Consider the following 12,920-nt stretch of genomic DNA (forward strand, 5'->3'; position numbering starts at 1 on the left):
TTCAGCTTTTGTAAAACTGCATAATGCACCTGCCCTTTTTTTCTGTGCTTAATAGCAGCAGGAGGTTACAAATAGGAAATTATCCCCAAACATCATTGTGCTCATGTTTGCAAATTTGTGACTCCAATCAATTGATGATTGATTTTTCCCACAAAGGACGGAGGAAGGCAAAGTATCTAAGTTTGGTGAGTCCAGCTTTTTTCATTATTCCTACTATTTCATTTCACACATCCTGTCATTTGAGAGCTTTTTCCAGCACTGAAGCTTTGTCTCACACCAGAAAAACAATGATAATAATTTGGGCTAATAGGATAAATCTACTGTAGAGTGTCTAAATTGGGGCAGACTGAATCCTCATCTATATTGCAGCAACACTTTTAAGATTTATGACTCACAAGAGGCTACAAAACATAAAATCTGATATACTTTAGCCTTTACAGTTGCTGTCAACGATATTGTTTGATGGCTGTCTCGTTTTTACTACATACCCATTCTCATGGTCAAGTATTGTCAAATACAATACTGGTTGACACTTCCAATGCAGTCGTGTTCAGAACAGCAAGCACACTACACACTATTTCTGCATTCGTCTGTTTCCATAAACGGAACTCAGTAAACGTTCACACTTTAATAGCTGAAAAGTCAGCTAACATGAGATTTGAGATGTTCATCAATAAAGAGATGCTCACATACAACAATTTAGAAGGACAGAGAGCAGCAACAACAAAGGAGCTAATGACTTCTCTCTGTCTGATTCCACTTGCTGGTGGGCTACAGAGCTGTGGGGTGTCTGTGTGGTGAATGTTTTTTTACTCAAGTTCCATCTAAATTAATGTGCAAGGCCAGAAAAGAAAATGCCACCGATAAGACAGTACATAGAAATAGTGTGGAGAAAAATTTCAAAGGCACTGCAAAGTCAAAATAAACATAAGGCAATTACCAAAACAATCTTCTGTGATCCAAATCAAAAATCAAATCATTATCTTTTTCTAACAAAGCAAATACTGTAGCATGTCCTTGTCAGACAAGCTGTCCATATGAGATGAGAGCATGTTCTTCTCTTTCTCTGTTCTACTGTTGGATGACACATCAAAGAGGCCTTTGATTCCACATGTCAGTGAGTTTATCCTCCTGTTCAGCAGTCCAACTAGAACAGGTTCGCTTTTCATGATTTTGCCAAGTTTAGCAACAATTAACTGACTGGTCACCACTGTGGTGCCAATGATGGCCAAAGAGTATTCAGCTCATCAGCTGCTCACGATTGGACACAAAATCATGCTGTTGAATAATAATATTCAACCATTAACGATAATATCAGACTCACATTAGATAAAGCAGGATGAACACAACCAGGCAGCAGAATACACACATCAAGATACCTATAAGAACATTCTCATCATTTAGAAAATGTACAATTTGCTTAAAGCTGGAATAATCAATCATTTTTATATTAACAGTGGGTTAAATGACTGTATGCAATGTGAAAGATGTTGCTCACAGAGACTGATTCACATAGAATTATCACCTGACCTGAGCATTTTAGTGTCTTTCAGCTCATTGTTTCGGTTTTCTGGCCTGCACCTTACCTTGCATCTAATTCTTTAAAAATATTATTTTAGAAGTATATATATATATATATATATATATATATATATATATATATATATATATGTGTGTGTGTGTGTGTGTGTGTGTGTGTGATATTTTAACATGATACTGACATCTCTAGCTAATATGACACATGAGCTCAACTAGTAGAAGTATTAACAACTTGAGTTAACCAATGAATTAATTCTTTCAGGTGGAGAGAAACGACCACATTATGTAAGCCCAAGAACGTGTTAGCGTACATTAAAAGTATCCTTTGGACTTTCTGACTACTGAAGGCACAATTTTTAGATTTGTTTTAGCGACCTCAATGTAAATGTGTACAACATGCAAGCTGTAAACTCCCCTCAGTTTCATGCTACACCATGAACTGAAGGCACTAATGCATCAAAATATACAGCAATGTGACAGCAAAAGGCAAGAAAAAAGAAGACTGCTACTCTAGCTGACATAAATAGGGATGTAAAAAAATGCAGGTTTCAAAATATTGAAAACTTTGGCTTTGCAGGTGTTTTATGTTTCACTCAGCATGTTTGTTCAACCTAAATGCGCACAGTTTGTTTTGATGCTTGTTTAGAAGAAAACTCAACAGAAGTCCGCTCTATAAAACTATATTTGTGGAACAAATATATTGTTTATACATACAAAAAATGTGAAAATACTGTAATAGAAATAATAAGAGAAAATACTAATGAACCTAATAATACCTAATAGTGTAGAAACATATTTAGCCCAACATGTGTGAAAGTGAACGTTAACGTGTTTGTATATTAAAAAACAAATACACAGTTTGACCATGCACTCCAGGATGATATATTTTTCTAATATGGCACCTCTATCAGCAGTAATCAGCAGGACAACATTGTAGTGGAATTGCTGCAAAAACACTGGACACAAACAGAGAAATAAAAGCACAGACACTAGTTGATCTGAAGATGGATGAAATTATTATTGATCAATAAGGAGACAGAACTCACACAAAGCGAATCATCCCTCTGTGTCGCTATACAAAGCCAAACTGACCTTTTTATAGTCTTTTTAGAGACAAAGAAATGATCATTGATTGGTCAAATCACACAAACTTATGGATTATAACCGATGGCAAACAGCCACGAGATACATCTACATGTACATGTATGTTAACTAGGAGCCACATCATCTAAGGACGCAAATCAAGGAAGAGCCTAGAACCATATGTGGCCTTCGACCCCTCAACATGTCCTGTTTGCTGCAAGACACAGAATCGTATTTATTTATTAAAACGATAAGACAATCCTTTGGTCTTTCTTTACTTGTACAACATCATTTGTCTGTGCTTTACATCACTGTTAAAAAATAATGATGTTTTATGATGTGACAATGCTGGTTAGGTTTAGACACAAAAACCACTTGGTTAGGTTTAGGGAAAGATCATGATTTGGGTTAAAATGATCACTTTGTTGCGGTTAGAGAAACACGTGGTGCAGGTTAAAGTTACTACTTCTTTAAAGTTAGGCGACCTTTGTCATCATGGCTCGCAGTTACAGTTTTTACGGTCAAAATTACAACAGCCTCTAGATGGCATCTGTCACTCAAACGTAACTGTATGCCGACCGACATTACGACCCATTGTGTTGTTTTTCTTGGGAGGAGAGTCTCCTATATTAGTTTGTACATGCACTCTACTGTGCTATATACTACATGAATAGAGGCCAAAGAAAGAAACACAGGCAGAGAATGTACTAGAAACAAATACTAAGTAGCTAAATTCAATTCACTTGAAGTAAATTGAATAAGAGCAGCTCTGATTTCTTCAAAAGCTTTTCATTGGGAAGAGTAAGTATATGTGGTGGCTGGGAGGAGAAGATGGATGTACAGGATATGGGAAGGCAAACAAGAGGGACGAACAAAAGAGAGGAGCATAACAAAGCAAAACAATGGGGCCACCAGAGTTGGGAGATGGATGGTAGAGGAGAGAGGCAGAGACAGAAAAAAAGGGAAGAGGAGGAGGAAGAGAGTGAGGCGGAGAGAAGAGGAAAAGGCAAAGATTTTGAGAGGAGGGTTAAAAGAAAGAGAGAATAGGAAAAGAAGATGAAGATGGAAAGAGAAAGGCGGAAAGAAAACGTGGGATTAAGAGCCTTAAAGAAAAGTAGGAAAGAACAGTGTGTGTCTGCCAAGGGATCCAAAAAAAAAAAAAAAAAAAAAAAAAGGAATTAAGAGAAATACAGAGAGAGGGAAAGATTGAGTGCCTACCACCACTGTCCCTGACGCTGAAGTTGAGGGCAGCGCCGGACTCCGGAGGGATGCTGAAATACACAGTGCTGTCATTCCCTCCCTCATCTCTATCAATCGCCCGCAACACCTGCACCACCTGAAATACAGAGATAGAGAGAGCAGAGGAGATTGGGTGAGGGGAGGGTGTGAACATGTGTGTGTGTGTGTGTGTGTGTGTGTGTATGTGTGGAGGAGGAAAGCAGAGAAAAGAGAGAAAAAGTAGGTAATGGGAGAAACACAGAGAGAAGGCTTTAAGCAAGCAACAAACCATTAGCCGACGTCAGCAGGAATCAAAACAAGCCAAACAATTAGTATGGAGACACAAGCGAACTGTGTCTGATACTCGCACCAAATAAATAACTGTGTCTGACGTGACTCGCCTTTCACAAATACAGTGCAGTGTGGCTTTCAATTTAGTAATAGCATCTGCACGAGTCTATAGCGACAATCGTAACAAAATTAATCTGAAAAAAAAAATCTCTCGGCGCTTAAGCTGATGGGTAATTTCTTTTTAATGAAAAACTCTGGTCGTCATTATGGAAGACATCCTTTCAGAGATGCTTTCGAGTGCTAGTTAGGAGACTGAATGCAGGGATGAAGAGTGCCGCATGCTCTCTGAGTTAGTCAGTGTCTCTAGGCCTTGAGAAGATTTGTTATGTACAGTCGCATTATGTTATCAGTTGCTGTGTGTGAATATTCAAACACATAGCGGCTAATGACTTGTCACAAGCAGACGTGCGTACACGCCCGAAACACATTCGAGGATATCATAATCTTTCTTTCTTGAACTCACTCCCGTTCGCTCACAATAACAGTATAACACAAACACAAACATAAGCATCACAGGCGAAAAACAAATCAACGTCGTTGCCATAGAATCACAGATTTAGTGGCGAAACAACAAAGACACAAGCAGAGCAATGAAAACACTAGCAAAAAACAACAGATGGGCCAAGACAGCAAATTGTGGCGACAAAGCCAGCGTGGAATACTGAAGATGGAAGGGGAGGGGGGGGGGCAAAGAATGGTTTCTAGGGAGAGATTGAAGAGCACAGACATTATTTCTATAATTGAGGTAGGATAAAGTAAGAACACCGTGATGCAGAAAAACAGACAAGAACACAAATAAAGCAAGACGGATGGCGGGAAGAGGGAGACAGTCTGAGAGGAAGTTTGAGTTTAATTACAACGTGAATAGCTGCTGTGTCTGATAACAGGCCATGGAGGATTCACCTGCCTCCATGGTGAACGGGCATACTGTTGTTGTATGCTGTCAGATCTGAATGGATACAGCAACAATACAGTTTATATACGCTCGTCTACTTGAATAGACATAGCTTTGTATAACATTAAGATCAAGACCCTCTTTACTGTCGTTTCTCAGCACTTACATACATTGAAACAACATTTACCCTCTGCACAAGGAGCAGTGGGAAGTTGCAGTGCAGCGGCCAGTTCTTTTTGCCAGTGCCAGTGGTCAAGAGCACTGAGTATTAACCCACTGAGCTATTGTGCCGCCATATCTGTGTTTACCTGCCTTCTCATGTGTGCTTCTCATTTGGGATGCACAGGAGAGCGTGCTGCATGCCTGTGTCAGGCAATCACAACCGAGTGCCCCCCCCCACCTCCCCACCCCTTTACTCTCACTGCCAGAGGGGGGAGACAGAAGTCCCGCACTCCAGCTTTAAATGGAAATCGCTTTGAAGTATATGCTTTACAGGAGACATCACAGTTTCAAATAAATCAATCCAACTCATGACTGCTGACAGCAAGAACGTCTTATGAAATTCTTTGTCTGACAAAATAGTGATGTGTTTACAGGTCGGCCATGTCATATTTATATGTCTTGTGTATATGGACATATAGTGCAATATTTGTGTGTTATATTTGTCATAATAATGGCTATTTTAATCCTGATACATTATGAATATTTGTATATGCTTTGTTCATACTAGTTTTATTACACTATACTATATGGTTTGCATATGGCTAATAAGCTATACATTATTTATAAAACATTCAAGGGTAATGATCAACCAAGTACAATGTATACAAAGTATAAGTAAGATAATACAAAACTTTGTATTACCTTTGTATTACCTTACATTGTATTTTGGTATTTGAAGGAAATAAACTGTATATTATTGCAACATCAGTATATACTAAAATGTGCTCAAAGCCACAATGTGTAGGACTGTCTTTTCTTTTGGGCCATCCAATGGTATCAGTATCATAAAAGATGCTGTAGACAGCAATGCACCATGATCCCCCCATGGTCAGATGAATGGTCTTAGAGGAATGCAGATACTGTAAGCCTTTTGCACTGCAGGAACTTAAAAATCTATAACTTGAACTTTTAAGAACCTTGTAAGGCTCTGGGTCCTTGCATTTTCACTGTATGTTATAAACCAGGAGATTTTGGAGTCAATAAAAAGGCAAAACTGGGACTGAATAGTGTGAGTGAAGTAATCAGCTGTGGGACAGACAACTGTGGATATTGTTGATTTTCTGTTACGTTTATAATGAATCCAGGTACTGCTGGTGCCAGCACAAGCAGTCAGTGGCCCAAAGCAGTATCCAGCACATTTCATAGTATTTCAGTTCGCTGCACTGTATGCAGTTTGATCCTTTATTTTTCAATAACCTTGTTCCATCTTTTTAATGTTTTCCCTGCACTGTAGGGCTGCACGTCGTATCCTCATTTCACTCAGCCAACTCACACAGAATGGATTATTATGTGAATCAAGACTCTGACCTTGTTGCACTCACAAGGAAGCACCAAGCTCAGCACAGCAGGGAGTGGGCAGTGATCATAATAATCCCCCCCCCCCTCCTTGTGGAAGGTAGAGTCAGAGCCTATAGTTGGATGCTGAAGTAGAAGTTTGAACTGCTGTGTGAACACCTGAAGTCTCAGTGGTAGCAGCGAGGGTCAGCGTTGCATACAGGTGAGCAGTGGGGGGCAGCAGGCATGCAGGAAAAGAGTAAGTAGAACACTGACTGCTTAAGTACACCGCCATAATTCAAAGGGTATGTTGGATATATGTTGCGGTTAGAGGAGTTTGCCATGTCTATGAATGTAGTGGCAGATTTGAGTTGACTGCCTGAACTAGCTAAAAGACTTTGCTTCACTTCTGCTACACGCTGAGAGATATTCTGCTGGAGCTTTTCATGTCTGACTCCAACTTCCTTTGAAAGTCCTCTTATCCTCCGAATGATAGTGACTAATGGTTTGGACATCTTGGTTCATCCGACAAGCGTTTTCCAATGTTCGTCTTTGTTAAAGTACTGTTTCACACAAATGCATAGTAAAACCATGGTAACTGTTGTGTTTGTTGGTTACTGTTGTCATTGTTGTGATGTGGTCTGTTTGATCAATTAAAATCAGCAGCACTGCCAGTAACCCCTAAAAGTACCTGGGACTTGCATTCGGTATCACATCCTGAGCAGTGCCAAAATTCAGTTCCAGGAACTTGTCCCCAAAGCAGGCAGTGAACAAACCCAGAACCCTTGACAAAATTTGATTATTTTTAGATGTTTTTTTATATTTCTGCAGTGGAAAAGGGCTAACAGACAATACATTTCATCCAGACTGTCTCATTTTTATACAACAACAAAAACCTGTGCCAGCAGACTAATTTGAAAGATGCTACAATAAAAAAAAAAAAAACCCAGTGGGGCTTTAATTATTAGTTTTGGAGCAGACAGGGAGGTCAAAGATGAAAACACATACTAACCTGCCCGATGGTCGATGAGTCGCACATGGCTGTTGTGTATTGCCTGTCCAGCTCGGGTGCGTTGTCATTTAGGTCTAATGTCTCTATTGCAACCAGAACCCTGGACACCTGGCTGGGATTGTCTGAAAGAACCATTGGGAGGCAAACAGTTTTCAATACAGTGTTTGAACATGCGACACAAACAGCTGAATATGGAAAATGATATGAATACAATTCCCGCTGTGCACTCCATTAAATTCATTCAATTGTACTCGCAAGCAAGATCAAGCATTTCCGTCTTTGTCCAGAAACTTCAACAGCACTCAGATCACATTAGCGAGCACACAATTGGCTAAATATACAGAAGTACATTCGGTTTAATTTGGCTTGTGTTACAGCTCACAGGCTCCCAGCTGGAGTACGACTGATGCTTCCATAGCAGTCACATTTTTCCACATCAAACTGTTCCATTCTTAGCCAAAGCATCTCACAGCATCAAGTGTGTGTGTGTGTTTGTGTGCATGCCTGTATGTGTGTGTGTTTCTAAGAAAGAAGGAGAGGGAGCAGAGGAGGGATGTAGAGAGCAGTCAATCTGCATGCAGTTACACAAGGGCACAGTTTAAATGGATTGGCAGAGGGTCTCCCACACCCCATTCACTTGGATACACACACTCAAACATGAAGTTCTCTCAGCCACGCTTGACAGGCATGGAGTCATACTCTGAGCTGAACATTCACCGTTACATTTTAGGCTGCTCTTGTGTAGGCTCAGACACAATCCAGGCTCACCAGCACACATCTTCATTCATTTATCTATCCTGCAACACAGCTTGAGCCACACTTTGAGACACACGCACACACACGTACACTCTCAAACCTAGAGCAGTAACAGTGTGTCATGGATGACAGCAACTGGTTCCCATCGCTGAAAAGCTGAAAATGAGGTCTTGCTGTAATGCCACTGGGTGAGCTGGCCTGCCTGTGGCCATGGCAGGGCTCCTGCTGTGCTTTATGTCAACACAGCCTCCAACAGTCTGTTTATTAGATAGAGCTCATTATTCAAGACAGGCGCTCACTGTGCTGCCTCCACAGTCGGACCGATACTGCTGCCACAAGGAGCCCTGAGTAGATATTAAGTAAAGATTAACTTTGTCCAGAGCAAGACTTGGCAGGAAAATAACTTCCCTTCCTTGCACGCAGTGGCCACTGGACAGCATTCTCCAACAGTACTTTCACTTCTACACCAGACAGCTTGATTTTCATGGCTGCACAGAAGACCCAAATAATGGTTTGTCATCTGCCAAAGAGACTGCTGGAACGTAGCCAGGATTTAGCAAGAAGCTGGTGTAAATTTCAACAAGTCCTCCAAAAAAGATTGCTTGTCATTGCCTTCCAAAACAACTCCAATGAGCATTTTCTGATCTGGCAAGGTAACATTTTCAGCCTTTTTTCACAAATATTACCATTACAAAAAAATAAAGAAATAAAGAAATAAAAATCATAAGTCTCTTTTCTAATCTGCCACAACAATGGTTAAGTTTGGGTTTAAGCAAAAAACTAATTGGTTATAGGGAAATATAGTGGTCACAGTTAAAAGAAAACAACACTGACTGTTGAAATGGGAAACATACATCAATTTAAGCATTTAAACAAACAACCATGCTTTCCTTTTATGTCAAACCAATGATCATCCTAGCTGAAGGTTATTTAAATTACAGATGATGTGGTGATATTCTATATTAGTCTTATTGTCACCAAATCCACTGAAAGACCAGAACCAACAATTAACTTATCGGACTAACAAGTATTTTATCTAAGTACTCTATCCAAGGCCTGATATAGCTTATTCTTCTGTGCCATAGAGCTCCATTGTTGTCCAACAAGAATAAGAGTCTACAGCCATGCTAGTGAGTATGTGCAGCAACCATTCTCCTTTGCAATCACTGTGTATGGTGTAAAGCAACGGTTGTCTTCGATTTGCTGCTTTACTTTTACTTCGTTTCCAGTTGAATCCTTATGGGAACAGATCTATCGCAGCATCAGATAACTCACACAATATAGATCAATTGATCCTTTGGAATGCTGTTACAAACTATTGTGCCACCAAACAGTATTCCTCTCATGGCTTGATGACTTGGGAGCTAAGCCGCTTAGTGAACTGCATCACACACTGGATACTGTGCTTTTCAGGTACCATACAATATACAGTTTACACTCCCTTAACCCTCTTACAACCCTCATGCTCATCAGTGTGAGCAGGTATCAGTAGTGGCAAAATGTTGGTTTCATTGAAGAGTCTTTGCTCTACATAAAAAAAACAAAACAATGAACAAGCTCTAAAGATGTCTCAGTGTTACGAGAGAGTGACCTCTAACCTCTCTGGGTAGCGATGACTGTAATGTTGTGCCAGTGCTCGCGTTCCCGGTCCAGTTCCATGGCTGTGGTGATGAGGCCGGTGTCCGGGGTGATTCGAAATAAAGCCTCTGGGTCTGACTGAGGATCAATGGAGAACCTGGAGAAGAACAAGTAGATTGGGAGATGAAAGATAGTTGTGTTGGAAGAAGGAGTGGGAGTGAAATGAGGAAGGGGCAGAGAAAAGTATAGTAAGGATGAGTGAAGTAAAAGAAAGGGAGGAGGCAGGCAGATATGACAGTGGGGCGCAGAGTAAAAGAAGAAGACAGGGCAAGTGTGTGAGGGAGCGATAAGGAAGTCGGCATTCAAATGGCCAAAGAATTAATATAGGGAGATTATCGCAGCTGATAGGAGCTCTTTTGAAGTGCCACCGATTATCTAAATATCTCTATGAATAGACCAACTATCATTCCTTCCCACACACTCACTCTTAGCACTTTTGCCGGTGCTAATTGGGACACGATTTATTTTCTGTGGCTGTTACAGACAAATTACTCGCCTCCCCTCCTCAAACCATTCAGGACTAAACCTACAGCAAACAGAAGTGAATGCATTGGACCTACCATACTGTGCAAGCTTCAATGGTTACTGTCTGACTCAGGGGAACACTGAGTGGGCGTTTGGTTGGCTCATATTTATTTGTTTAGTTCTAACTGTTTTATCTTGTTTCTTTTAGTTGAAGAGCTGAGTTTGAATTTCCGTCCAAAAAACTAGATATCCCCTGCTTCAAAATGTTTGTGTTGAGATTCAACAGTCAATACTATCCTAAAAGATATTAACTGAGCCGAGAACATGTACCTCTCAGGACCATTAAATGTTTGAAAGCTTATTTAGCAGTGAACCTTCTCTGCTGTAGATAAAAACTGTACTCATATGATTTCATAAATAGTGAATGCTTAAAGGAAGATGTTGGCAAATACGATTTAGAGTACCAGTTAGATCAAAAAAAGATTGATACCACTCTCAAGTCTGTGCAGTAAATATGAACAATATGAATACAACTAGCAGCTGGTTAGCCTAGCTAGATAACAAAACCCACCTAGCAGCACCTCTAAAGCTCACTAATTAACATGTTGCATCTTGTTTGTTTCATTCATACAAGGAGAACCAGGCTAGCTGGATGGCTAACCATTGGCAAGAAAGCAAATAATTCTCCAAAATGTTGCATTATTCCTTTAATTCTAGACCATCAATAATCCTCCATAAAGAGTATAGTAAGGGACACAAAAAAGTAGACCAGCTCAAGCTTAAGAGTTCACTCACATTTTTTAATCTTTATGAGCTAAACCTCTAAATAACTATAGGCAATATGAGGACAGGGGCCTTGTTGCTTTACCTGATATTATTGGTAAGACCAGTATCAGGGTCTACAGCACTGACCCGGCCCACGGTGCAGGCCGGTGGGCAGTTCTCAGACACGTCCATGTGGTATCGGGCTCTGGAGAACCTCGGTGGCTCATCCGCATCCAGCACTGCTACTCTGATTGAAGCCCGGTCTTTAAAGGGGCCTCGACGTAAGAAGCGAGGGTCCACGATGGGGTTGAGAACCTCCACAGAGAAGGAGTAGGAGCTCCGGCTCTCATAGTCCACAGCCTGGAGAGAAGAGGAGTGAAATGGCCGCATTACAAGTAGCTAAACATGCTTCACGTAGTATATAATCATTCAAGATTTAGGTATGCACTTGTGTGAAATGAGTAATGATAATTCATTTTAATAGCAAGAAATTATGCAAATTTCACTCCAACAAACATCAGATCCACTCATCTGCTGTATGCTTTCATTAGATCCAATTTCCACACAAAACTTCCCAGCAATTACATATCAAAAGTAGAAAGGTGGCAAATAATGAATTATTCCAACAGATAACAGCTTGCAGAGGCTGGAGAATGGAGGCTGAGAATGATTTGGAAAAGAATACCATGGTTACCTTGCATGTTATGATGTTTGGATTTTTGGAGCAGTGCTTTGAAGGTTGTTGTGGGTAGATGCTTGGGGTGAGTTATGTGTGAAGTAGGAAAAGATATTCATGAGGTGCTGATGTTACAGCATTGCCAATGACATTTCCTGATGCTCAAAGAGTTGAAAGGATTCTTGAGAACACTGAAGTAATGACATGTCTGAATGTTGGCTCGACATTGCTGATATTGAGTTATTCTTGACAACAAGGCTGGAGGGTGTATATACTGTAACTATAGTGGTCATTGCATCGGAATTGAATCCTGGCGCTGCAATCGTGGGAGTTGTGTAAGATTAGCGCTGCTGTATACATGCAGCACAGATGGGTGTTAGCATGTATTTGGGGTACTTAAGTTCGACATTGTATTTAGTCCCCGCATTGTTTGATGCTGCAGTGCTGGCAAGACACGAGTAAGCGTGTTGGTGGATACCTGGCAGGTAATGTGTTTTGTTATAATGTTACAAACATGTTGGTGGGAGTGATTATAGACCCTGTGAAACATCGTGGGAGAAACAAGTTCTTTTTGTGAGCATGTATGGATTTGGAGTTTCAGAGGCAGCGCGGATTGACTGCTGCGACGTTGACAGATAATTTCCATAAACAATACATTTTCCCACAGTGATATGGAAAACAAAACCACGCTTCATGAAAACATTTTTCTTATTTAGAACAGCATCTCCATCACCATGGTGACTCTACTATCTCCATGGAGACTCGTACCCGTCTAGGTTAAAAAATTCCTGTGTATCCTCGCATCTGCACAGGTAGGAGAGATTTCATTTGGGATAGGGGCTCAGGCCCCACTGATTGTTTGTTACAGAGAAGTTATGAGGCCTATTCGTCTGAGGTGTCCGTGTGATTGCGTGGCACACTCCCACCAGCGAGCCGGCTCTGAAGCAATGAGATAGCCTCTGATCGAGTGTGCCGAGATGGCTTTTAGCAAGAGCAGAGGCACACATGGGTAATCACAAACATCC

General features: G+C 40.7%; 1 protein-coding gene across 1 annotated transcript in view; it reads right to left on the bottom strand.

Annotated features, from left to right (window-relative positions):
- LOC137193705 (uncharacterized) overlaps nucleotides 1-12,920 on the bottom strand; it is a 128,892-nt gene that overhangs the window by 12,211 nt on the left and 103,761 nt on the right. Inside the window, exons 7-10 of the mRNA XM_067605037.1 lie at nucleotides 11,323-11,579; nucleotides 9,950-10,086; nucleotides 7,596-7,717; nucleotides 3,841-3,958 (exon numbers count right to left, since the gene is read on the bottom strand). Coding sequence (XP_067461138.1) covers nucleotides 3,841-3,958; nucleotides 7,596-7,717; nucleotides 9,950-10,086; nucleotides 11,323-11,579 — 634 coding nt within the window. The remainder of the gene's footprint in view (nucleotides 1-3,840; nucleotides 3,959-7,595; nucleotides 7,718-9,949; nucleotides 10,087-11,322; nucleotides 11,580-12,920) is intronic.

The sequence above is a fragment of the Thunnus thynnus genome, chromosome 12 (assembly GCF_963924715.1).
Source record: "Thunnus thynnus chromosome 12, fThuThy2.1, whole genome shotgun sequence".
In the NCBI taxonomy this organism is placed as follows: Eukaryota; Metazoa; Chordata; class Actinopteri; order Scombriformes; family Scombridae; genus Thunnus; species Thunnus thynnus.